This window comes from Rhinolophus sinicus, chromosome 16, assembly GCF_057876585.1.
Source record: "Rhinolophus sinicus isolate RSI-liver-muscle chromosome 16, RSI-T2T, whole genome shotgun sequence".
NCBI lineage: Eukaryota > Metazoa > Chordata > Mammalia > Chiroptera > Rhinolophidae > Rhinolophus > Rhinolophus sinicus.
The window spans coordinates 75,502,082-75,528,806 of NC_142516.1; the positions used below are offsets into that span (position 1 = coordinate 75,502,082).

At 37.5% G+C, this 26,725-nt stretch overlaps 1 protein-coding gene across 15 annotated transcripts in view; it reads left to right on the top strand.

Annotated features, from left to right (window-relative positions):
* The window catches only part of CDC14B (cell division cycle 14B), an 82,321-nt gene that overhangs the window by 12,161 nt on the left and 43,435 nt on the right, over positions 1–26,725 (top strand). For 9 of the 15 annotated variants that reach the window (XM_074330265.2, XM_074330260.2, XM_074330263.2 and 6 more), the window contains 3 exons: positions 18,682–18,772; positions 19,327–19,402; positions 21,654–21,746. In XM_074330265.2, coding sequence (XP_074186366.1) covers positions 18,682–18,772; positions 19,327–19,402; positions 21,654–21,746 — 260 coding nt within the window. The other 6 variants (XM_088793284.1, XM_088793283.1, XM_088793286.1 and 3 more) reach the window with 2 other exon arrangements.

Consider the following 26,725-nt stretch of genomic DNA (forward strand, 5'->3'; position numbering starts at 1 on the left):
GTAAGTTTTCCTACCGTTTTTGGATGCTTTCCCCCATATTATTAAAGCATTACACAGTCCATTTTTATTTTTCCTTGGAAGAAATAATTCAGTCAGCTGCTCTCAGTGGAGGGGAAAATGTCATACTGCTAATCTTGTAAGAGGTGAGCTTTAACAATGCTGAAGCTTTCACATGGGATCACGTTTCAGTAATAAAAGCCTTGACTTTGAAAGCATTAGAAGCAATTTTTCTTTATTTTCTTGAACATCAGTGGGCAGCTTTTAGAACTTACTTGAAAAAGTCGTGCTGGTGATCTTCCCTGCCCTTTAATCATGTTCCATATTTTTAAGGGGTATTGATGATTCTACGTTCACGACACATTCATCATTGGTCCATGCAAGCTCTTTCTGCAGGCTTTCTATTGTTACTGAAATATGGCCCACTAAACAACACTCAATTTACCCCTTCATCTAGAGTTGTGGTTTGTTTTTTTTAAGTTTTTCATTTTATATTTTGAATAGATAATTCATGTACTTGGTGCAAAATTTAAAAGAGACAAAAGAGGAAGTAGCACAGATTACGATTCCCACTTTCCTGTCACCTAGGAAAGGCTACCTGTTTGCCCTCTTCAGAATCAGACATAACTAACCTCTTCTGTGTCTTACCAGAGATTTTCTATGTAATGTTGGTGGTGCCTGTGCCAGAGGAAGAAGGGTGCTGTAGAAGGTCTTGAATCAATAATTAAATGCTCGTTTTCACTCACAGCTCCTTGGCCAGAATTAATCACACAGTGCTACCTAGTCACAGAGGGACGGGAATGTGTCTGTCAGGCAGGGAGCCAGAAATATTTGGTGAACAGCTTTAATGGCTACCACACGTAATCTTTTAGATGGCTCAGTGCACACTTATATACATAGATATCTCAATGATGCATTTACATCAAGGTAAATACTGTTATCATTGCTTTTTCTACATCATATTACAGTAGAATCTTTCATTGTCATAAATATGTGTCTAAATATCCCAGAGGGGGTGCCAAAAAAATGTATACACATGACTTGTATTCATCTTTTGTTATCGGTATATATCATTACAATTTTAATACAGTTTTTTCCTTTCTTAAAATATGTGTACTTTTTTTTTGGCATCCTCTGTATATCTCAGTGGATGCATATTATTCCATTGTATGGATGTGTAATGTATTTCCTTGGGGCTCATCTAGTGAGGAAAATGTACGTGAATTCATTTGCATAAAATCAGGTAGAGAATTTTAGGGGTTGTAGACCTTCCCCAGCCAAATCATGGGTTCTTGCCAGAGTCTCTAGGTTGTAAATATAAGCTCTATTTAAAATAACTTCTCTTTATCCCTTGTTTATCCCTTTTGTCCCCTCATATATAACTTTTTAAACTTGATATTTTGGATAGGTAAATATATTCACATGGTTCTGAGACAAGTGTAAAGCGAACAGTCTCCTGTCTAGTTCTTCCACCCTGCTATCCCCACGGTTTTCGTTTCTTATATTTACCTTGAGTTTTTAAAAATGCATTTGCTTAAAATATTGATTCCTTTAAAATTATTATTTTAATGAACTTTTAAATTTTGGAGTAATTTAAGATTTATAGAAAAGTTGCAAAGATAATGCAGAGAGCTCCTGTATATCCCTCGCCTGTTTCCCCTAATGTTTCATATATCACTGCAGTCCACTTGTCAAAACTTAAGAAGCCAACATTGAAGTGAACCATTCACTAAACTCCAGCCTTTATCTGGATTTCCCACCAATATCTTTTTTTTCTGTTCCAGGACACAATCCAGGATACTACATTACATTTAATAGATTCTTTATTAACTGAAAGATTGCACATTCTACACATGGTTTTGCACTGTGCTGTTCTCAACTGATACCATATTTCATTGATTCTAAAATGATAGGATGTATTTAATTTAAAAAGTAGCAAATATACTGGAAATGGCTTTTTGCAAATAATAACATAAAGCACTCAAAAAATATGATAGGATGTTTTATTTTAAGTACATCAAAGAAAGGAAACATGCTGCCAATTACAACCGTCCGTAAGTCATAGATTTTAAGAGACAGAGTAATTTCAGAGATATTCAAATATGAAAAAAATGTACATCTTAGAATTGATGGGATATGATATATCTTGGAGAGCTTTCAATTTTATTTTATAGAGACCTCCTCATTCATTTTTTATGGTTGCACAGAATTTCACTTTATCATGCACATAAGAGTTTTAATGAAACCTGTATTGATTCTTTTGTTTTCATTCTTTAGCTATAAAAAATAATGCTGTATTGAATAACCTGTTACATATGTCATTTCATATGTACAGATGTATATTGGGGATAATTTTCCAAGAGAGAATTGCTGAGTTAGAAGTATAATATTTGTAATTTTGATAGACGTTACACCCATTTACAATCCCACCAGCAGTGAATGAGAGGACTTGGTTATAACTTCACCAACCGAGTAGTTTACCAAACTTTTGGATTTTTGCCAGTCTGACAGGCGGAAAATTATAGTCTCAGTATAGTTTTTATTTGTATTTCTCTTAAGAGCATAAGTTGAGTTTCTGAAAACTGACTATAAATATCTTTTGCCCATTTTTCTGTTGGGCTGTTTCCTAATTGATATACATCAGGCTCTTTAAATATTAGGAAGTTTATTATCGGTGATGATTTACAAATATGTTTTCTATTTGCCTTTTGATTGTCATTGCCTTTTGATTTCCTTATAGCTGTGGTATGGCATGTGTTTGCCATGCAAAGTTTACTTGTATAGATGAGCCTGCTCATCTTTTATGGCTTCTGGGTTTTAAGTCATAGTTGGACTCAACAAAGTTATTAAGGAATTCTAATGTGTTTTCTCCCGTTTCTCCTTGGCCTGGCCTTTATGCTTTGTTCTCATGCATTTTACTTATTCATATATTAAAAACTCACAGTACATTGTTACTACTTTGGTTAAAACAGTAATATTTTAAAGAGATTTAAGTAAGGAAAATCATATGTATTTATCTATATAGTTACCATTTGTAGTGCCCTTTATTCCTTTGTGTAGACCCAGATTTCCAACTGGTATCATTTTCCTTCTGCCTGAGGGATATTTTTTAACTTTTTATACAGTGCTGGGCTGCTGGTGATGAACTCTTTCATCTTTTGAATGTCTAAAAATGCCTTCATTATGCCTTCCTTTTTGGAAGTTTTTTTTTTGTTTCGTTTAGAAATCAGGATTGGCATTTTTCTTTTTTTCTTTCAAGGTGTTGCTCTACTGTCTTATCACTTGCTTTGGTTCCAATAAGAAATCTGATATCCTTATCTGCTGCTCTGTGCTAAGTATGGGCTTTCCCCTCTGGCTGCTTTTAAGCTTTTCTCTTTATCACTGGTTTTGAGCAATTTGATTATGGTGCAGTTTTCTTCATGTTTCTTGTGCTTAGGATTCATGAAACTTCTTGGATCTGTGGGTTTATAGAGTTCATCAATTTAGAAAGTTTTCAGCCATTATTCCTTTAAATATTTTCCTGCCTTCCAAGCCCCTTCCTCAATATACAATTACCTGTGTGTTAGGCCATTTTAAGTTGTCACACAGGACACTGATGTTCTTTACATTTTTTTTCTCTCTTTCATTTGGATAGTTTCACTGCCATGCCTTCAAGTTCACTCATCTTTTCTTCTATTATCTGTCATTAATTCCATCCAACGTATTTTTCATCTCAGATTGTAGTTTTCATCTTCAGAAAGCTGAATTTGGGCATTTATGTATCTTCTGTGTCTTTACGTTTTTTTTTTTTACTCTATTTTTTAAATAATGGACCTGTTGAGATATAATTCACATAATATACAAACCCACCAATTGAAAGTGTACATTTCAGCGGTTTTTTTGGTAATAGTCTATTTTATATAATATTTAAATTTTAAATTAAATATTCAATCTTTACATTGTAAACATTTTAAAAATAGTATTTTGGGGGTAAATAATATTTTTAGGGGGTTGAGCAATTATCACCATGATCTAATTTTAGAACATTGTCATTATCCCAAAAAGAAACCTTTACCAAATAGCAGTTACTCCCCATTCCCTTCACCTTCTCCTCCTTCCCAGCCCTAGGCAGCCATTAATCTACTTTCCCTTACTATGTATTTCCTATTTTGGACATTTCATAGAAATTGTTTTATACTATTAGTGATCTTTTGTGACTGGTTTATTTCACTTAGCATGTTTATGAGGTTCATTCATGTTGTAGCAGGTGTCAGCACTTCATTTCTTTTTGTGGCTGAATAATATTTCATTGTGTGACTATCACATTTTGTTTATCTGTTCATTAGTTGATGGGCATTTGGGTTTTTTCCACTTTTAGGCTACTATGAACAATGCTACTATGAACGTATATAATACATATATATATGTTTTTTTCTGGATATATATTTTCATCTATGCATTGAAATATGAGTATAGTTATAGCTTTTAATGACTTTCTCTACTAATTCTAACTTGTGCATTGGTTCTAGGTCTATTTTGATTGACTCACTATTCTCTTCATTACCAGTCATGCTTTTCTGCTTCTTTGCATGCTTGGCAATCTTACTGGATGCTGAATTTTACCTTAGTTGGTGCTAGATATTTCTGTGATTCTAGTGGGTGCTAGGAATTTCTGTATTTTTATAAATCTTGAGCTCTGTTCAGGGATGCAGTTAAGTTACTTGGGAACAGTTTCATACTTTCTGATCCTGCCTTTACTGTTTGTTAGGTGGGCGTGGATCAGTGTGCTTGGTCCATGGCCGATTATTCATTATTGAGGCAAGACTTTCCAGAGATAACAGTCATCCAGTGCCCCGTCATTTAGGAGTTTTTACATAATGGCTGCTGAGAAGAGGTGCTCTCCTAAGCCTTATGTGAGTGCCAGACACTGTTTGCTCTGATTCTTTTGGATGGTTCTTTCCTGGGCCTCTAGTGGTTTACTCACATGCATGCTCTGTACTCTGTTAAATATTTGGGACTTTTTGCAAATCTCTGGGGTTCTTTCTCTGCAACTTCCTCCTCTTTGGTACTCTGCCCTATGAACTCTTGCTGCCTTGGTTTCCCTGGACTCAACTGCATCTCCTGAACTCGGGTAGTCTGCTGGGTTCTGCCTCAGTTTACCCTCCCAGTGCAGTAGCAGTGAGCGTGGGCAAACGTAGGATTCTCCTTTTTTGTTTCCTCTGTCTCAGGGATCACTGTCCTCCATTCCCTGATATCTAAAGTCTTGAAAACCATTATGTAATGTATCTTGTCTGTTTTAAAAAAAATACATATGTATATTTTTAGGAGGAATGGTAATTTGATCCTTGATACTCTCTATATCTTGGCTAGTAGTGGAAATCCTGTGTTTTCTTATGTATTTTAAGTTTTTATTTTCTTACATTTAAATATTTTCTCCATTTGAAATTTATTCTGCTGTGAGGTCATGGAGCCACTTTTATTTATTTTTTCAAATGGCTACCTAATACCATATATTAACTCAATGTTGGTTTATCATCTTTATCATGTATTATATTCCTGTATGTGTGTGGGTTTATTTCATAACTTCTGTTCTATTGTATATATGTTGACCACATGCCAGGAACATTCTATATTAGTAATAGAAGCCTTGTATTTAATATCTGGTTAGTGCTAGCTCCATTTAAGACTTTTTTTTTTTAAATAGAGAAGTATAAACTCAGGTATACACACTGCAAGGGGCCACACCAGAAGGTCAAGTTGGTGATCGCAGAGAGAGCCTTTTAGACCTTTTCTTAAAAAAATTTTCCAACCTGCTATTCTTTTTTTTTTTTTTTAAGATTTTATTGGGGGAGGGGAACAGGACTTTATTGGGGAACAGTGTGTACTTCCAGGCCTTTTTCCCAAGTCAAGGTGTTGTCCTTTCAGTCTTAGTTGTGGAGGGTGCAGCTCAGCTCCAGGTCCAGTTGCCATTGTTAGTTGCAGGGGGTGCAGCCCACCATCCCTTGGAGCGGGCGTTGAACCGGCAACCTTGTGGTTGAGAGGACGTGCTCCAACCATTTGAGCCATCTGGGAGCTCAGCGGCAGCTCAGCTCAAGGTGCGGTGTTCAATCTTAGTTGCAGGGGGCGCTGCCCACCATCCCTTGCAGGATTCGCGGAATTGAACTGACAACCTTGTGGTTGAGAGCCCACTAGCCCATGTGGGAATCGAACCAGCAGCCTTCAGAGTTAGGAGCATGAAGCTCTCGCCCCCTGAGCCAGCGGGCCGGCCCCTCCACCAAGCTATTCTTATGTTTTTATTTTTGCATGTATTTCCATATGAACTTTAGGGTGAACTTGACTATTCCATAAACAAACGAAAAATCCTTCTAGTTACTTACATGAATACTAAAAAAATACTAACTTGGAGTGAAAACATCTTTAGGATGATGACTCTTCTGTCCACAAACATGGATGTCTTTGTTTGCTCAAGGCCCCTTTTGGGTAGCCCATTAATGTGTTACATTTTTCATACCATACAATATTTTATACTTGTTAAACTTTTTCTGAGCTATTAAATATTTTTTGTTACTATTATAAATGGTATTTTCACTATTTTATTTCACATATTAACAATACTCTGAATAGTTAACTGAACTCTTGAAAACATTTTCATTTTATTTAATTTAGACTCTAGTGCCTAAATTAGACACAGAGTTTAGAAGGTAGAAATGGCTGCTTATTGTTCAGATGTTAGAATAAAGAGTGAAGAGTTACTTTAACTATGTTAACACTGCATTTACATTATAGATGATTAACTCAGGGCTTCATTTTTAATTATTAAAATTTAGGATTGATCATTCTGATCTTGTAAATAAGACTCTTAATATCCTTTATCTGTTTTTTATCTGTAGAGTAAGTTAGCATAGCTAATGGTGATCATATTTAGTGAATGGATTTGTTTCATAAGTGAGTAGGAATTTGCTTTAGAAACAAAGTGGTCTTTAAAGAACTTACGGTTTTGTATTGCTGTAAGAAATTAAAGAACATACAAATAAATGGAAAGATATTATACGCTTGTTGCTTGAAAGACTTCATATTGTCAAAATGTCCATACTATCCAAGTGTACTAGAGATTCAGTACAATTCCTATTAAAATCCTAATGGCATATTTTGCCTAGAAAAAATATCTATGAATTTCAATATAAATTCAATTTCAATAGAAAAAAAAATTCCTCAAATTCATATGGAATCTCAAAGGGCCTTGAACAGCCAAAACAATCTTGAGAAAGAAAGAGCTGGAGGCCTCAGGCTTCTGATTTCAAAACATGTAAGACAAAGCAATGTGGTATTGGCATAAAGATAGACATAGACTAGTGGAACAGAAAAGAACCGAGAAATATGGAAGAACCTGCATATGGTCAAATGATCTTTGACAGGTGCTAAGACTGCACAACGGGGAAGAGGATAATCTCTTCAACTAACGGTGTTGGGAAAACTGAACAGCCACAAGCAGAAGAATGAAGTTGGACTCTTACATCATACACAAAAATGAATTCGAAATGGATTCAAGACCTAAATGTAAGACCAGAAACTATAAAGTTCCTAGAAGAAAACGGGAAAAGCTTCGTGACATTGGATTTGGCAATAATTTCTTGGATTTGGCACCCAAAGAATAGGCAACAAAAGCAAAAATAGACAAATGTGACTACGTCAAACTTAAAAACTTCTGCATATCAAAGGATGCAATCAATAGCGTGAAAAGGCAACCTAGGGAATAGTACAAATGTTTGCAAACCATATGTATTTGTTATATGAATTAATATTAAGGGGTTAAATATCCAGAATATATAAAGAGCTCTTATAAAGAACTCCTGCAATAAAAACATGGGGAAAGCACGTTTCTGCAAAGAAGGTAAACACAGATGGCCAACAAGCTGTATTGGAAAAAGGACTCCCAGTCTTCCCTCCTGTGTTTCTCCTTTATGCTTATGCAGAACACCTCACTTCTCACACTTTAGATCATCAAATGTGTGGGTGTTTTCTCCACTCCAAGCAATTATATGACACCAGTTGTGTGTCCTTATTAGGAAAAATTTCCTGGGGCTGAGAGAGCAAAGAAAGAGGCTGACAACTCCAGCATTACATCAAGTTTATTGAGGGAACTTAATACCAGGTGCGCCTTGGGCTGTACATGGATGTCCACTGTGCCCTGTGGCAGGCACTAAGGGGTTATAAAGGACAGGGCAGGATGGATAGGAGTACTGGGGTGGGACTGACCCCCTATAAGGGGAAATGGGAGAGGGTCTGTTCTAGGACCCAGCACACCTGGGGCACAGGGATGAGGGGCGGACAGTCTCTGAGCAGTTTTGTGGGAAACAATCCCTGTTGTGATCTGGCCTGAATCAAGCTGGAGCTAGCACGAATGTCTGGCAGTGGTCAGGCAGGGTCCGGAAGTGATCACGTCATGGAACAGTCTCTCCTCTACAGTCCTACAATTTAACTGAATTCTATCACTACTGGAGATAGCATCAGATCCCACAGGTTAAGGGCTCAGTCCCACAGGACCACCATTCCACCTCAGATGCCAATTGCTAGTCCAGGTCGTTACCTGTCTTTCTGACCAAGTAGCTATAAATCAGAGGTTCCCATAACCCCGTCTTCTGGTTTAATTAATTTGCTAGAGCAGCTCACAGAACTTAGGAAAACTGTTTACTTACTGTTTACCGGTTTATTATAAAAGGATATGACATAGGATACAGATGAACATCCAGGTGGAAGAGATGTGTGGGGCAAGGAATGTGAGATAGGATGTGGAGCTTTCATGCCCTCTCTGGGCCCAACACTCTCCTAGCAGCTACATGTATTCCCAACCTGGAAGCTCCCCGACCCCCATACAACTGTGTTTCCCTGAAAATGAGACCGGGTCTTATATTAAGGTTTGCTCCAAAAGATGCATTAGAGCTTATGTTCAGGGGTGCCATCCTGAAAAATCATGCTAGGACTTATTTTCTGGTTAGGTCTTATTTTCGGGGAAATACAGTATGTGGAGGCTTCCTCACTAGGCATGATCAATTATCAGCTTCACTTTCTTTTTTTCAAATTTTAACTTTAATTTTGTTTGTTAAATTTATTGGGGTGACAATGGTTAGTAAAATTGTATAGGTTTCAAGTGTACATGTCTATAACACATCTATATATCACATTTTGTGTTCACTACCAGTCAATTCTCCTTCCATCATCATATGTTTGACCCCCTTTACCCTCATCTACCAGCCCCTCCCCCCTTACCCTCTGATAACCACTAAACTGTTGTCTGTGTCTATGAGGTTTTGTTTGTCTTGTTCCTTTGTTGTTTTTAGTTTTATATCCCACATATGAGTGAAGTCATATGGTTCTTGACTTTTTCTGTCTGACTTATTTTACTTAGCATGATAATCTCCAGATCCATCCAGTTTATTGCAAATGACAGTATTTCATCTTTTCTTATGGCTGAGTAATATTGCACTGTGTATATATGTACTACATCTTCTTTATCTAATCATCTATCTATCAGCTCCATTTTTAACTCCTCTCTCCTCTAGAGAATTCAGGTGGGGCTGAAAACCCCAACCTTCTAATATGGCTTGGTCTTTCTCACAACTAGCCCCGATCCAGGACCCATCCAGGAGTCCCCACAGAGTTGCCTCATTAGAACAAAAGACACTCCTATCACCCAGTAAATTCCAAGGGATTTAATATCCTGTACTAGGAACTGGAGTCAAAGACCAAATAGTAGAACAAAAGATATTCCTGGTGTTCTTATCACTTAGGCAATCACAAGGGTTTTAGGGAGCTCTGTGCCAAGAGCTGGCAGCAGAGACCAATATATGTATTTTCTGTAATCTCACACAAGCATACGAAAAAAATGTTAGCATCACTAATTATTGGGGAAATGCAGGTCAAAACCACAATAAAATATCACCTCATACCTGTTAGGATGCCCACTATCAAAAACAAAACAACGAAAAATGAAAATAATGGGGCCGGCCCAGTGGCTCAGGCGGTTGGAGCTCCGTGCTCCTAACGCTGAAGGCTACTGGTTGAATTCCCACATGGGCCAGTGGGCTCTCAACCACAAGGTTGCCGGTTCGATTCTTCAACTCCCGCAAGGGATGGTGGGCTCTGCCCCCTGCAACTAACAAGGGCAACTGGACCTGGAGCTGAGCTGCGCCCTCCACAAACGAAAATAACAATTGTTGGCAAGGATATGGAGAAATTGGAATCCTGGTGCACTGTTGGGCATGTAAAATGGTGTAGCTGCTATGGAAAACAGTATGGAGGTTTCTTAAAAAATTAAAAATAAGAGCTACTATATGATCAGCAATCCCACTTCTGGATATGTATATATCTAAAATAATTGAAAACAGGATCTCAAAGAGATAGTTGCACGCATGTTCACTGCAGCATTTTTCACAATAGTCAAGAGGTGGAAGCAACCCAAGTGCCCATTAACAGATGAATTGATAAGGAAGATATGCTATATGCATATACTGGAATGTTATTCAGCCTTAAAGAAAAAAAGGAAATCCTGTTATATGCTATAACATGGACGAACCTTGAGGACATTATGCTAAGTGAAATAAGCTAGTCACAAAAGGACAAATACTGTACGATTCCATTTATGAGGTATCTAAAGTAGCCAAACTCTTAGAGGCAGAAAGCAAATGGTGATTGCCATTCTGGAGGGAGGAGGAAAAGGGGTGATGCTGGTCAGTGGGTATTGAGTTTCAGGTTTTCAAGATGAAAAGTTCAAGAGATGGAAAAGTTCGAGAGATCTGTTGCATAACAAATGTGTATATAGTTAACACTAATGTACTGTATACTTAAAAATGGTTATGATGGTAAAGTTTACGTTACGCTGTTTTTGATGACAAAAAACCTTATAGTCTTAAAAAACTCAGTTTCACATCTATTTCTATTTGCATGCTATTCTTAGTATTGTTATTTGTGTAGGTATAGGTACCTTCCTAGAATATATTAGGCCCTTGGAGATCAAGAATCTAGATTTCAGAGAATATTTTGCTGTATCTTAAGTAAATATGTGTATCTGACAAATTTGAGAGTTACTTTTAGGAATGGAACAGAATATTTGAAATTAAAATTTTTTAGGATGTGGTTAAGCATAAACAGAGTGCTTGCTTATATTCATTCAATTTAAACAAAAAACAAAATATACTTACCAGCTGTAATTTTATCAAAATTTTTAGTATTTTATGATTTTTTTTCTCAAAGGAAGATTACACTCCTTTCAGGCAGCATTCTTAGATTGTAACTACTGTATCTAGATAATACTGTAAAATATAAAGCTGCTCTAGTTACAAGCTAAATATCACTGTTATAAAATAGGTAAATATAATTCAGGAGTGGCATTCAAATTCCTGGATTTTTAATGATTTCTCCTAAAACCTTTTATTAAAAAAAAAATCAAACTTCAAATTTAAGAGCATAAAGAAGACTAATTCAGAATTATGTTAAATTTAGCAGGAGCTTTTTTCTCCTCAAAATCAAAGTACTGTATGTATAAGCAAATTTCTCTTTGAAGTCCATGGACTTCCTGCTCCATGTAAGGCTGCTGCACAGAGCTAAATGTTACTGATCCGAAAGTGTGTTGTATTAAAAAATGACCTGTAAGTAAAGGCAGTGTGTGCCTTTGCTGAATAACTGTGTGGCTGGTCTACTAGAGGGTTCTCAGTGAACACCCCACTTTCTCTTTCTTAGGTTTACACAAAGTTGTGCTGCTTCCAGCTCTCCTCCTGGATCTCCCAGAGTGTTTCTTCTGTGGTGTCACAGCTCCCCCAAGGAAGCAAAGCTTTGAAGGGAACTGAGCCTGGAAAAGCTCAATTAAAGCATCTCTTTGTATAATGCAGATTGCAGTTTGTTCCCCTGCTCCCCCCATCTTTCCTTTTGAAAAAAATATTAAATCTTGACAGCCATACCAGATAAAATAAACAGTTTTGGAAGTTGCTTTTCTGAGCCATTTAATTATTTTTCCATAGCTTTCCTTGAAGCTACACTGATAAAATGAGAAATTGGGGCCTTTTTAAAAAAAATGCTGCAGGGCAATTACTGGTATCTATGCTCCTATACGTAGGTCAGGATACATTGGTTACCGTATTTTGCCGTGTATAATGCGCACTTTTTGGCCCAAATTTGTGAGGGAACAATCAGGATGCGCATTATACATGGGTAGTACTAATTCCATATTTATATAAAAGTTTTTAATTCTTTCATTTATGCTTATGAGTTAAAAGTGTAACTCTACAAATCAATAACGATATCCGTATGCAAAATAATACCCTGGAATACGATAATCAGTTTTGTTGAACTTACAAAGAAGAGTTCTTGGCCTTCTAATATTTATGGTACATAAATATTATAAATTTGTTACTGATACATAAAATTTCTTGTACCTTGTATCCATTCTGTTTTGTAAGTATTTGTTACATAAAATTTCTTGCACCATAATATGTTTAAAACTGAATGCTAAAATTTCTTTATAATACAAAAAAACAAGTACCTCAGTGTAAACAAATAAAAATTTGAATTAAAAAGTTAAAACGAAAGATTTTTTCCCCCTGAAAATTTGGGCCAAAAATGTGGCTACACATTATACATGGGAGTGCATTATACATGGCAAAATATGGTATATTTGTTCAAAGCTTTGTTTTACCCTGTTGTCACAAGCTGAGTGACACTCTGCAAGTTCCTTATTCTTCCTTGGCACTGCTTCTCCCGTCTGTAAAATGAGGGCAATAATACCTATATCCTAAGAATAAGTGAAAAATAACAGATAATATCTGTAAAGTGCCTAGATGAGGATGTACTCAGTAAATAAGAATTTCCTTTTCCTCTACCTTGTCTGCCCTTCCTCCATTTATTTATTCATTTGTTTATTAAGCAGACATTTGACCAAGCGCCTGTTGTGTCCTAGTCGCAGTGCTGGGTACAGTGCGTTTCTGACCACAGGTGCTCTCATTCTCTTCAGGCAGCTGAGGAAATAAGAGTTGAATGTCAGGATCAAGACTCTTGGAACCAAAGTCCCTAAAAGCAGAAGAAAAGGCATGGTTCTCTTGTGTTTGTTTTTCTGATAGTTGGAGGCCTGGAGGCCTTTTGTCTTTTAGTATCCACTTGTCAGAGGCTAAGGGTTATAAACGGATGGACTTACTTCCTCTGAGTCTGTGCTGTCCAGTATAGTATCCACTAACCACATGTTAGCAGATATTGAACATTTCTGTAATATCATCGCAGAAAGTTCTATTGGTCAGCGATGTTCTAGGTAGTGTGAGAGTTGGCTCATTAGTAGATCAATAGTTTTAAGATAGAAAAGAGATAGAAGAGCTCCAGATTATTCTGTTGTATTTATGTGAATTGAAGCAAGTTTTAGTTGGAGCCATATGATAGAATATAAAGAATGGCAGATAATCTTTCCATGAAAAGATAAACTCTGTTTCTGTGAATTTTTCTTTGTGAAGATTTTAGGACCTGATGCTTTTTTTTCTTAAGTCTTTTACAGACTGAGAAAGGATAAAAATATTTCAAGACTCTTTGAAAGAATCTGTTAGCCACACTATCTTTTCTGGTAGGTCTCTCTTTTTTTTAAAAGTTGCAGTGTGATTTACTACTCATTGTCTATACTTTATTAATTTTGTAGTCTTTTCATGGATCTGTATCAATCAAAAAATTTTTTCCACCCCCCCCACCCTTTAAAAAGTGAAATATGACATATACAGTAAAACACACAGATTTATGTGTACAGATTGAATTACTGTACCCTCTGGGCCACTCTTACCCCAAGCAACCACTGTTGACTTCTGTCAGTATAGATTAATTTTACCTCTTTTTGAACTTTATGTATCAAAGATCATACAGCATGAACTCTTTTGCGTCTGTTTTTTGCTCAGCATAGTGTTTTAGAGATGCATCCATTTTATTTTGTGTATCAATATTTCATTCTTTTGCTTTTGCTGCGTGGTGTTCCATGAATATACTACAATCTGTTTATCCATTCTGTTGATGGAAATTTGTGTTGTTTCCGGTTTCTGGCTATTCTAAAGCTGTTACAAATATTCATGTACAAGTCTTTTTGTAGACAAGGGTTTCTCTTGAGTTTATGTACTGGGTATATATACATACTTGGGAGTTGGATGGCTGGATCATAGGGAAAGTGTATGTAACTTTGTAAGAAACTGCTAAACTTTTCCAGTATTTTAATACCATTTTACATACCTGTTAGCAATGTTTGAGAGTTGTATTGCTCTACATCTTCTCCAACAATTGGTGTTGTCATTGTGATTTTAGCATCCTAGTGGCCGTGGAGTGGTATTAATTGTGGTTTTAATTTGCATTTCCCTGACTTGCATGCCTTTTTCATGAGCTTACATGCCATTCCTGTAACTTCTTTCACAAAGTGCCTTCAAATCTTTTGCCCTGGTTCCCACTTTAAAAAATTTAATATGTACCCTTAATCCTTTCTTCTCTACACTTTCTTAAAAACCACAGTCAAATAGCATGACAATTTTTAAAGCTCTCCCTGAGAGTTTTCTCTATAGAAAAAATTACTTACTGATATGACTAGTGGCCTAGAATTGAGCTGTGTCCTAAACATTGTTAGGAGGCCCTTGAAATACCATTGGAGAGAAAGAATGAGTATTGTGAATAAGAATTTGCTTCTGATAAAGCAATTAAATATTGAAAATATTTATTAAAATAAGTCTTTTTTATTCACTGCCAAGAAATTTGAAGTGAGACAGATCCTTACCTCCCCTCCCTTTGAAATGTTTATTTAGGGTAGATAAATTAGAACTTAGCAAAGTTCTTGTCTTAGGATCCTAGAAAAATCTGTTTGCTGAAGCTGACTGCTTTACTTCTTCTGTGTGACTTCTCTTTCTGGTTCAGGTTTATCTGACTTGCATGGTTATTATCCACGTGGTTTAGGACATGTTCATGTCAGCTCTTATCTCTGTATCACACTGATGGAAACTGCCCTGGGCCAGTCTGGTCTTGCACAGCTCTCAGGACTTTTTCATAGATAACAGTAATTGCAAGAAACCTCCAGGTAGATGGGGTTTGCTACTCCCCTACAACCTTACTACCACCAGATTACAATGAAAGCCAGTCTCACATAAAAAAATTTTCTGTACAACAGTCATTTATTAAATATTCTTAGCAAGCAGGTACCAAATATGATGTACTTTGTCCTGTAAGCTTAGGCCCTGCTATTTTATGTATCCACAATTTATTTTGTTTGCACCTGTGGGGGTTTCATAAGCATATGAGACCTACGGAGGCATTGGGCAGTTGAGGTTTATAAAGTTTATGTCATTCTGCACAAAGGAGGGGGGGGGGTCTGGGATTTTCAAAGGGAGGTAGTCAATTAACATGTAGCTACAAAGAAGAGCAAACGAGATAAATTCTTGCTGGGAGGACCCAGAAACAATGGGACACAGAGGTGTCCAACAAATAGGCTTTGCTAAATTTTTTCCTGTCAAGTTTAATTGCTAAGGTTATGCTTCCTCCCTTTAAGTATGGTTTTCTATCTGAATTCCTTTAGGCAGGTAAGGGGGGAGGGTCAAAGGTTCTTTCTGAGTCTTTCGTTTCTTAGTAACCAGCTTAAAATCAATATCCCAAAAAAAATATTTTGGGGTAACAAAGTGTTTGTTGCCTTTAATGGAGGTTGTCCCAGTTTATATTCCTACCTACAAGCAATGTGCCTGTTTCTCTACACCCTCACCAACACAGTGCCTTTTCAGACTCCTTTGTTTTTTTGGTTTGTTTCTTTTTCCAGTGGGAAGGAAAACTCGGACCTTGTAGTTCAAATTTGCATTTGTTATTTTGCAATAACATAAAATTGAAATTGGGCATCTTCGTGAGATGAATTCAAAATCTTTTCCAGTTTATCTTGACTTTGTGTCTATTGCTGTCACGACCCTTTAAACAATGGGTATCAATTTAGTAGTCAGTTCTCCTAAGGCTTTTAGATTGTGTTTCATTTAGAAAGGCCTTCTCTAGTTAGCATAAAAGAACTCATTTGTTTTCTACATTGGAAGTCTTTAATTCGCCTGGAATTTTAGAATAAAGTTAGGCATGCTGGTTTACTTTTGAGGGGAAAAAAGGTATGTGTGATATAGAACGTTTATATGTTTATATTATATTGTAATTATAAATACAGTATAATTCTTGGGAAAGAGTTGTTACTGTATTGCTTGTCTGTTTTAAGGGAGAGGCATTGCAATTTTTTTTTCACGGATTATTAAAGTAACACTTTTCTGTAGGAAACTCGGAAAAATAAAGGAGGGAATGAAAATCGCCCCCAATCCCAGCACTACATGGGACCGTATTCAATCTGTTTTATTTCTTTTTCACTTGAGACTAACATAGTGTGTTTTCCCGAAAATAAGACCGGATCTTATATTAAGTTTTGCTCCAAAAGGCGCATTAGGGCTTGTGTTCAGGAGATGTCATCCTGAAAAATCATGGTAGGGCTTATTTTCCGGTTAGGTCTTATTTTCGGGGAAACACTGTAGGAACATAGGTTTAGAAAGTACTTTAAATGGTTGCTTAGTATGGTGTCAGAATTTTTCTTTTTTAGTCATCCTAATACTTTTCTGAAGAGAAATCTGAGGCCTTTAAAAGAATGATGACCTCAGTTTGAAGCTGAGTTTACCTTTAAATCTTGAACAATTGTGAAGACCGACGTCCAGTGTAAATAAGATGCTCGCACTTGCAGCGAGCCCGACACTCCGCGGGTCTCCCGAGCCAAAGCAGCGCCGGGCCCGCTCAGGGCTGCAGCACCCCCTGGTGGCGGCGGTCAGGACGTCTGGGGGAGGCGCCCCGAGTCGGTGTCACTGGGGGCAGGTTCACTACCTATCGCTCCTCTTCCGAGAAGTCCTTCCACTGGCTTTCGGAGCTGCTTTCTTTCACCAGGCCCATGGTTGCCGCTGTCGCTCTCTGCTGCACATCCTGTGAGTGCAGAATCTTGGCGCTGGAGGGCCTGGTGCGACAAATGACCTCGCGGCCTCCCCCGGATTCCTGAGGCGGGGCGAAGCTTAGCCTGGGCAGCTGGGGGTGGCTTCCGCGCCCCACTCCCTCACCGCCCTGTTTGGGGCAGTTTGAGAAGTTTTGAACTTCCGGGATTGGCTGGTCGGGGTTTGCGGTGGGTTGGGTGGCCCAGGGCATCGCTGTGCCCACTGCTTGGGCGCGGCCCTTTAAACTTTGTTTTTTAAACTTCGGGGGTGTGGTTGTGGCGCCTCCTCTCTCAGCGTCTGGTTGTTCCCTGGCTGTCCAGTCCTTCCCTCTGCCCCGCCTTCCAGATGCTTTGGAGTCATGAGCCGGGAGGGCACTGGGACCCGTCTGGTGGCCGAGGTGATCAAAGGTGAGTGCTGAGGGTGCGGGGGCTGGCCTGTCCGGGGCACCCCATGTTTAGAGGGCATGGGGTTCAAGGAGGCGCTAGTTGCTGGCCAGGAGGTGCCTTTAACCTTCCGGGCTAGGGCCGATGCTGTTTCATGGGCATGGGTGGCCTCCCGGGACTCCTAGTCCCCAGGCTCCCCGGCGTGGTGTTGCTTTGGGACGAACGTGAACAGACCTGTGTCGTTTGGAGCCCCTGGCTGGTAGGTAAGTGGTGCCTCTCCACCCAAGGGTGCAAAATCCGCGGTCACTGTGCACAGGGATCAAGGGTCATTTGTGGTTGGAAAGGAATAAGCCCTGTCATCCTTTTGAGTGTTTGTGGTTGCAAGACATTTTAGTTGAGTTTACAGGGAAATAAATACAGCCACTGCGTGAGTTGAATTGCTGGCAATTGTTTAAATTACCATTTGGGGAAAGGATGCCAGCTGTCGTCCTTTGTTTCTTACTACTTTAAAAGCTGAACTTGATTTTGCTACAATTTGAATGTAAATATTCTACTAGCACTACTGGTATTGTTACTGCTAGGTTTTGCATATGGCTTTGCTTCCCTGAGGATTTTTAGGCAACTTTTTGGGGGGTGGGGTGGGGAAAGGTGGAGCCTCTGAGCATTACTGACACTGGTTTCCATTCTTGCTAAACCTCACAGCAGCCTAACTGCATTTGTGCAACACAAGTTCGTCTCACACGCATCATGCAGAAACCTTTCATTGCTTCTGTTGCGATGGTAATTTGTATAATTGTAAAAATCACTATAAGAGTAGTAGTGATCCCTAAGAACAGTTGGATAAACATATGGTTCATTTAGTTGTTTGTGTTCTATAGCCATAAATGTTCATTTTGAAGCAGTTTTGAAAGTGTTCTCTATTTAAAATACTGTTTCTTACCGAAGTGACTCCGGGATGTCTTGAAAACAGTGATACATAGTAAAAGTCATCTAGGTTGATGCCAAGCCATCAAGTGCATGCTGCCAGTTGCTCAGATTTCTTAGTCCAGAGAAACTAAAGTTTTGTGATGAGAGGGTCCTCCAGAAATCAAGCCATATTGCTTCTTGAAAAGTCACTTATCATTATTGAAACCTACGATTAAAGGCAATTTCCTCTTTAAAATTTTTGCTTATTTATTATCACTCACCAAAATAGCCAGAACATTGGCAGGCACCCTTACCACCAGAAACATGCATGGGAAAAATAAAAATTTGACTTCATCTGAAAAGAGTTGCATCATGATATATGAAATGTTTTTTAATAACCTGAAGGAAGGAACATTGCAATTTTTCCATTTCAGATCGCCTTTGTTTTGCCATTCTCTACAGCAGACCAAAGAGTTCATCAAATGTACATTATTTCAGCATAGATAATGAACTTGAATATGAGAAGTAAGTATTGCTTTTTAAAAGCTTGTTGGTAACGTTTTTTATGTTTGAAGAATCTGAAGGTATGTTTATAAATAGGATAGCTTTGGAAAATTACAAATCTGTTAATTGATAATTGCAGGATGTTTTTTCTTTAACCCTTAGTAATAAAATAGATCCTTAGAGAAAAAATAAAAATGAATGACCTTTCCTAAATTTAACAATTTCCATTTGAAATTCTAATAGTTTACAGTATGAGATATAAGCTAATGTACTAAGATATGTTTTTACCAGTGGAAAAATATATGTGGAAAAATAGGTTTTTTTATTCAGAAGGTGTTTTCATATGTTATTTGAGGTTAGACTTAGGCATTGAAACACTGGTCATATTTTTTAATAGGCAGTGTTTACCGGAATATCTCCTCCACTAGTTAATGCAGTACCTTTAAATTGTGTGACTGACTGATAACAATTTGGTGTGTACTTTCTGTCTTAATTTGATCTTGTAGTTCCAAAAAGGCATTTATATTCACAGTATCTAGAATATACATACACGTTTTTGTTTTTCATTTTTAAAGCTTCTACGCAGATTTTGGACCACTCAATCTGGCAATGGTTTACAGATATTGTTGCAAGATAAATAAGAAATTAAAGGTAAAATCTTTTTTACTTAGGATTTGACTTAATTAATCATTGTTAGCCTGATCTTGGGGAGGGGAAAGTAAGGAAAGCATATCTCTGTTTTTAAAAAGGAAATGTCATGTTTTTCATTGCAGTGGTGTTTGGGACCTATCTGTGATTTTTTTTGTTTTATAAAAGCATAGTGTATATGTTAGTTTCCCAGAGTTTTGATTGAACAGTTTGAGTTTGGGTCATTTGGTTCTGGTTTGGATTGGTGTTGTTCATATACTTGAAAAGCCAAAGTGGAAATTGGTTAATAAAGTGAACCTCTTATTGTCTGACCTAATGGGCCGGAAACCCTAACAAGAGAAACTTCCCTTGCTGTGGTCATTGTTCTACCTTCACTTTGATGGTAGGGAGTACTAGCAGACTAATAAAGAAAAATCGGCTCATCTTACTCTCTCTCATTCAGTCTTGGATCTCCTATGATGTACTACTTGTGATTCTTCACCTTGACCTTTTACACATACGATTAGGAGCAGGGGAAGCAAGGGAAAACAGCATATTTTTAAGGCTGTGTCACTGAGAGCTGCAAAAGTGTATTTCTGTTAGTCAGAACTTAGACCCCATGCGTTTATTTAAAAAACTTTGATCATTTTTGGTTATGCACAATGAAAAGTGTTTATGTACTGCTAACAATTCCAAATTAGTCACTGTGGTAGACTCTCAAGTGGAAGATACAGGGGGCAATTAAAAAAAAAAAAAAGCTTTAGTCAATCAATTACTTACCAGGCTACTACACAGAAGAAATAAAATTTATTTTCAATTAAAAATTAAGTTATAGTAAAAAATTGTGGATGAGTAGGCAGATTTTTTTTTCTTGAGTATCACATCTAAAATTACACATCATAAATGTTAGAAGCACATGTTAGATGAGCTACTGATCTGTAAAATGGAAGTTGTAGCATTGGTTTTTATTTTGTGTCATATATGTATTCAATACAGGTGGATATAGAGATGGAGACTCTTCTTTCTGTACTTTTTTCTCTCTTGATTAGGAATATAAGCATTTATGGTCTTATGTTTTTATGCCCCCCCCCCCCCCCCCCCTTTTCCAGTTGTCAGTGGCAGGTCTTTCGTTTCATACAGGGCTAGGAAGCTAAAAATAATTTCCTCTCCCCCTACTTGTGTTGCTTTGCTTTACTTTGGAAAGAATTTTTTTCTGCACTCAGCCATCTGCGGGCTTTCATCCTTTGGGTCAACTAAGAATATAATGGTCGTTTTCTTTCTTTAACGTTTTATTATTTACTAGTACAACTTGTAGAGTGTTGACCATCCAACCTGGTCAAAACATTACTGCCTATTCGATTAGTAGTGATAAAAGTGTGTTGAGAGTTTGAATTAAGAGTGTCTTGTGCTGTGTTGCTCTCTGGCTGGTTGGGTTTGTTTTAGTTTCTTAAAATCAACTTGGATCTCTTATTCCATGTAAACAACTAAAGGAAAATACGTACACATTCATCACTGACTCAGAAGCCAAGGAATGCGAGCTTATTGAACTGAATATATCCTGTTCCTTACCCTTACCCGATTCCGTTTCTAGTTGCATTACTGAAGTGCGGGTGAGGAAGTGATAACTAAGCATGTGTTCCTCAGGTTTTTAAAATTTGATATCCCTTTCATTTTTAACTTTTTATTGAAGTTTGATGTATGTACAGAAGTAGGTACAGCTCATGAGTATACAGCTCAATGAATTTTCACAAACCGAATATCCACAGGTCATGGTCACAAGAACAGGGCATTAGTGCACCATGTAAGAGCCCACTTATGCTCCCTGGGCCCTCTCTGCACCATTCTCACCCTGCCCCCCACCCCATTCACTCTCCTGATTTTCAACAGATTTTTGCCCGGTTTTATATACCCTTTTATTTTAATTTAAAGGTTTTGGAAATAGATTTTTTTTTAATCAAACAGTAAGAAAATGAAAGAAAAGACCCCCCTTTCCAGCTTCTTACGTAGTCTTTCAAAGGTAGTCTGTACTTTTAAGTATATATCTGTTCATATCTCCTACCTTCCTCTTTAATTGTACATTCCTTGTAATCTAAGATTATGTTTTTTTATAGGAAGGTATATGGTACTTTAGGGTATCAAAGTTAATATTTTAAAGGTCTTGCTAATATGAATGCTTACACATTGTGAGATTTGGAATTTATCTTCATCACAAAATAAAGTTTTAGAAAACTTGAAATTAAAAAGAAAATACTAACAGCTGTGTATCTTTGTGCAGTCCATTACATTGATAAGGAAGAAAATTGTTCATTTTACTGGCTCTGATCAGAGAAAACAAGCAAATGCTGCTTTCCTTGTTGGATGTTATATGGTAAGTATTTAACTACTTATCTAATTTATTAATGAAAATGCAGACAACAGTGGTACTTTAAATTTGCTATTGGAAATTTGAAATGACTTTCTCTAAGATAATGTCTTGATTTATTTCCATAAAGAACATGTTTTGCTTTTTAAAAACTGACCAATGGGGCAAGGCTCTGCATATGTGGGGGGAGGGGATGTATGGAAGATTTCTATACCTTCTGCTCATTTGCTGTGAACCTAAAACTGCTCTAGAAAAGTGTTTAGAAAAGAATGACCAACTAGTGTGAAAACCTTTATGTGTGTGGCACTTTAGGTTAGAAATTAATGCCCTCAAAGCTGCGTCGTTATTAACTCATGATCCATTTAGTGAAGTTGTAGAAGTGGAGTCAGGACCAGTAATTGATTTTTCTTTTTTTAAACATGAAAGTGTACCACATGAGGTAAGAGTGCTTTATAATATGAATAGAAGCAATTTTTTCCTAACTAAGATGTGACTCAAAGATCATCTTCTTTCTCACCAAAACATCTAGCAGAGAACGTGGTGTGTCAGTATTATAAGAAAACAGGTAACACACTACATAGATTACGTATGACATTGAGTGGTTGGTCTACTTGGGTTACTGGAAGTATGTTTTGGAATAGCCAGTATTTGCACTAGAGTGATGAATTTTCATTTACTTGTAAATATCATGAAAGATATTTGTTTTTTTAGAGTCAAATTTTATCTAGTGCCTAGTGCATTCATGGGCAGGAGTGTTTCAGGAGTGTTTCAGAGAGCAGTGTGCCTCATCGTTTTGGTATGGAAACTTAGGTACTCCATTCAGTGGAGAAGAGTGGCGAGTGGGTATTTCTTCCATTCCTACCCACCATAGTTGTAATAGTTGCTCTCCTAGATTTGAAAATAAAAAGGATTGTTTTTGTTCCTGACATGAATTCTTTCTTCCCTCAGCTTGCTACTTGCTTCTGTCACATTTCTTCCCTTTTAAGAGTCTTTTCTGGTTAATAGTTTGATAATCTGGGATTTACAGTGATTAGACCAAAAGTTGGTGGTACTAGTTACAATTTCACCTCAAAATTTAATAATTTCTTTTTCTGTGTTTAAGGCATATAATTAATGATCATTAAGGCTTTTTTTTTCTTTTCTTTTTTTTTTTGTTTCCTATTTGGTGCTCACAAAAGTAGTTGAGAAATGTTTCTGAGATAACTTTTATCATCTCTGAATGTATGAAACACAGGTTATAGGGTATGTCTGTTAAATTTTGATTTCTTAAGCCTGCCCTGATGTGGTGTTTTTGTTTTTTCCCCATCATTCCTGCTGTTTATTGTGCTTAGCAAAATTCCTTAGGGGGAAAAAGAGCCTAGGCAAGGTCCCAAGAAAAAGAGTATGGAGAAGTGGCTGTTTAACTAGGGCGTTTGTTTGGTCCCATACTTGGCTATTCACTGGGGAGGGGAACCCTGTGATTAGAGTAAATCCTGACAGAAAAAGGGACTCAGCCAGAATTCTTTGGATTTATAGCGTATTGAACAGAACCCTGGAGAAATGGCCCTTTGTATGACAGTAAAAGTCTTTACACTACCCTGGAGCAAGTCTGCATGGCTGAAGCAGTTCCATCTAAGAGAGCGTGCTCTGAGTAGAACACACAGAGCTTGTGCCTGGGCTGCTTTTAGCGCAGCAGTTTGCCTCTGGTCAGATGAGATGTCCTCAGGATGGGTCTTGAGGAACCAGACCTGGTGACTTCCGCATGAGGAACCCTTTAGAGGGTGGCTGTGGGCATGGTGGGAACCATCGGTTGTCTTAAAAACAAAACACTTAATAATTTTATAAATAAGATATCTCTTTTTAAATCTTGTTGCTTGTTGTTTACTGTAGGTTAAAAAAAAATAACCCCTTGGCATTTTTATTGAAAACTTGTTGGCATATTCTCCGTTTGGTGTTGACCTTTTGCTTAAGGGTGTATTTTGGCATTGTTAAAGAATAAAAATTCAGCCGATTAAATTTAAAGATCTAATTGGCTTTATTCAACAATTCATGAATTGGGCAGCATCCCATCCAGCACATAGAAAGGTGCCCTGAGGAGCTGTACAAAGGGGAAGGTTTTTATAAGTAGAAAGAGTGGGGCACAAGGAAGTTACAAGAGTGGGTTATTTCAGGCAAGGTCACCTCCCTTTAGGGGAAGGCAATGGGTTTTATGATGTAGATTACCTTATTAAGTGTTGAGCAGGAAATTCCAGATTAATTGGTTTAAAATCCCATTCCTAGGATGGCTGAAACTGCAGTTTGGTTAGGTATTATATTAAGTCTCGGTGGGGCTTTGCAAAAGTGACTCCATTTTGAGTCTGTTTCTATTTAACAGCAGGCAGAAGTTAATTTTTTTTTTTTTAAAGGGAACAGGACTTTACTGGGGAACAGTGTGTACTTCCAAAATTTTTTTTCCAAGTCAAGTTGTTGTCCTTTCAGTCTAGTTGTGGAGGGCACAGCTCAGCTCCAGGTCCAGTTGCTCTTGCTAGTTGCAGGGGGCGCAGCCCACCATTCCTTGCCGGAGTTGAACCGGCAACCTTGTGGTTTAGAGGAAGTGCTCCAACCAACTGAGCCATGGGGAGGCAGCTCAGCTCAAGGTGCTGTGTTCAATCTTAGTTCCAGGGGGCGGAGCCCACCATCCCTTGTGGAACTCGAGGAATAGAACTGGCAGCCTTGTGGTTGAGAGCTCACTGGCCCATGTGGGAATCGAACCAGCAGCCTTCGGAGTTAGGAGTATGGAGCTCTAACGGCTTGAGCCACCGGGCCGGCCCCAGTTAATTTTTTTTTTGTATTTAATATATTTTAGGCTAAGAAATCCTTTCAGGATTTTACAACTCTTAGCTTAGCACTGATTTGATTGGTTAGGAAAGTACCAGGTAAGCAATTTGAATATCCACTTGAGTTCATTCCTCTGCTCAGCTAGAAGCCAGCTCGGCAGGTGGGATTACAGTTCTTGGCTGTAGCAGAAGTCTTCGCAGCCATGACTGGCTGGCTGAAGTAGAAGCAGGGAGCTGAATAATGTGAAGTGGAGAAACAGGACAAAAACTTCTAAGAAAAGGAAGTTTTTTAAATAGTAGCAAAGGAATGTCAAAATATAATATGGATACCTCAAAAGATTAAACATCAAAGTAAGTAAGTGAAGGTTTGATCTGGTTGAAAAGTCCGTTGAAAGCTCTGATTAAAGATGTGTAGAGATGAGTGAAAATGCCCTAAAAAATTGGTCTTCAGCCTTGATAACCTTTATGGAATTGTTGAGGAATTTTGCTGTTAGTAAGGCTTTTTAATGATTGACTTGAAGGGTGGTGTGGTAATGTTAAAACAAAAACAAAAAATCTGGAGGAAGAACAGTTGGGAAGGAAGTATTATTCCAAATGAACTGACTCTGTTTAGCTCTCTCTTTCCTTTTAAATTCTGGGCCTCTGAAAGGAATCACGTTCTCTTCATCCTTGGGCACTCAGAAGGACCTGATGGGGTGTGGAGGGGGTGTGAGAATAAAGTGCTAGTACTTCTGTTTATTTATTTTTGCCTTAAAAACAGAAGAGGTTAGGCTTTACAAAGACTTAGAATAGGATTGACATGCTCATGCCCCTTTAGTGCTTTTGTCAGATGGTCAGGCGCCATGTGTGGTGTGGGAAGAGCAGCTTGACTATTCGTCTTCAGTGTTTCCAAGTATTGCATTTTATGTGGCCTGGTAAATGGATTTACCAACCATCCCAAATGGTAGAATCTTTGATAACAAATTAGCATGAAACTAAAAATTTGTGCCAATCACTGTAAAAGAGTTAAAGAACATAAAAGATAACTGAATTTTTCTTTTACAAAAACATGAGTGAACTATGTCATTTTACAAAATGGTAAGTTTGCTACCCTGTTGCAGTAAGTCAGTGGCTGTTAACCCTACCAGATTTTGAGGTGGTAGTACTTGACCTGTCATTTCAAATATGAAATTTTATCACTTTTTTTGTAAAAAAAAAAAAAAAGGAAAAAAGATGTAATATACAAAACCCTTGAGAAACTGAGAATATTTTCCTTTAAAAATGCTTTTATAATTACAGAAGCAGGACATGTGCATATGTATGTGTGTATACTATGTTTTATGTTCACTAGTGTAGCTTTATCACCTGCCTTTTTCTGTCAGTGATCAGTTCTTCCATTTAATACATGTTTTTATCATCTTTATACCCAAGTTATATTCATATTTCCCCAATTGATCCAAAATGTTCAAACCAACATCTAATCCAGGACCATTCTTTGCATGTGATTGTTTGCCCTTAGTCTGTCTCACATGTGGTCCGTTTTTGCTAACACTGATTTATTGAAGAGACCTGTTATTTTGTAGAATGTTCCACCTTTTGAATTTCTCTGCTTTCTTTCTTGTGGTATTTTAAAATTTGTTGCTCCATTCTCTGTTTCTTGTGAACTAGAAGTTAATATCCGTAGACTTGTGTATGATGTAGCATATGTTGCATCGTGTCAGAAAATGTATAGTACCTCAGTTACCATTAATGATGCTACAAATGACCACTGGATTGGGTGCTGACCATCAGACCCCTTCAGTGTATGCTTTTCGCTTTATGACTTAAAAGTAGTCTGTGTGGTGTTATTTTGGAACTACATGTATGTGTTAAATTTAGTTCCCCATCAACCATGCATCTAGTGTGTTAAACAGTTGATAATAAATACTTGCTTGAATCAGTAATTCTGTTAGGGTTTCAGTATAATATTTTTTAATTATTTCATTCATCCTTCATTTATTAGCTGGCTTTCATGGGAACTGAGCTTTCTCTCATCTAGTTGGGGTTCTTTTATTACCCTCAAACTAAATTTTATACTGAAAAGACTATGATTGGTCATCTCTCTTTAATTACCAGTTTTCACAGTAAGGTGTTACACAGTAAAGTGTAGCCACAAAACAAAAATTTAAAACCTGCTTTAAAATCATCCAAACAAAGCATCAGTGGGTTTTG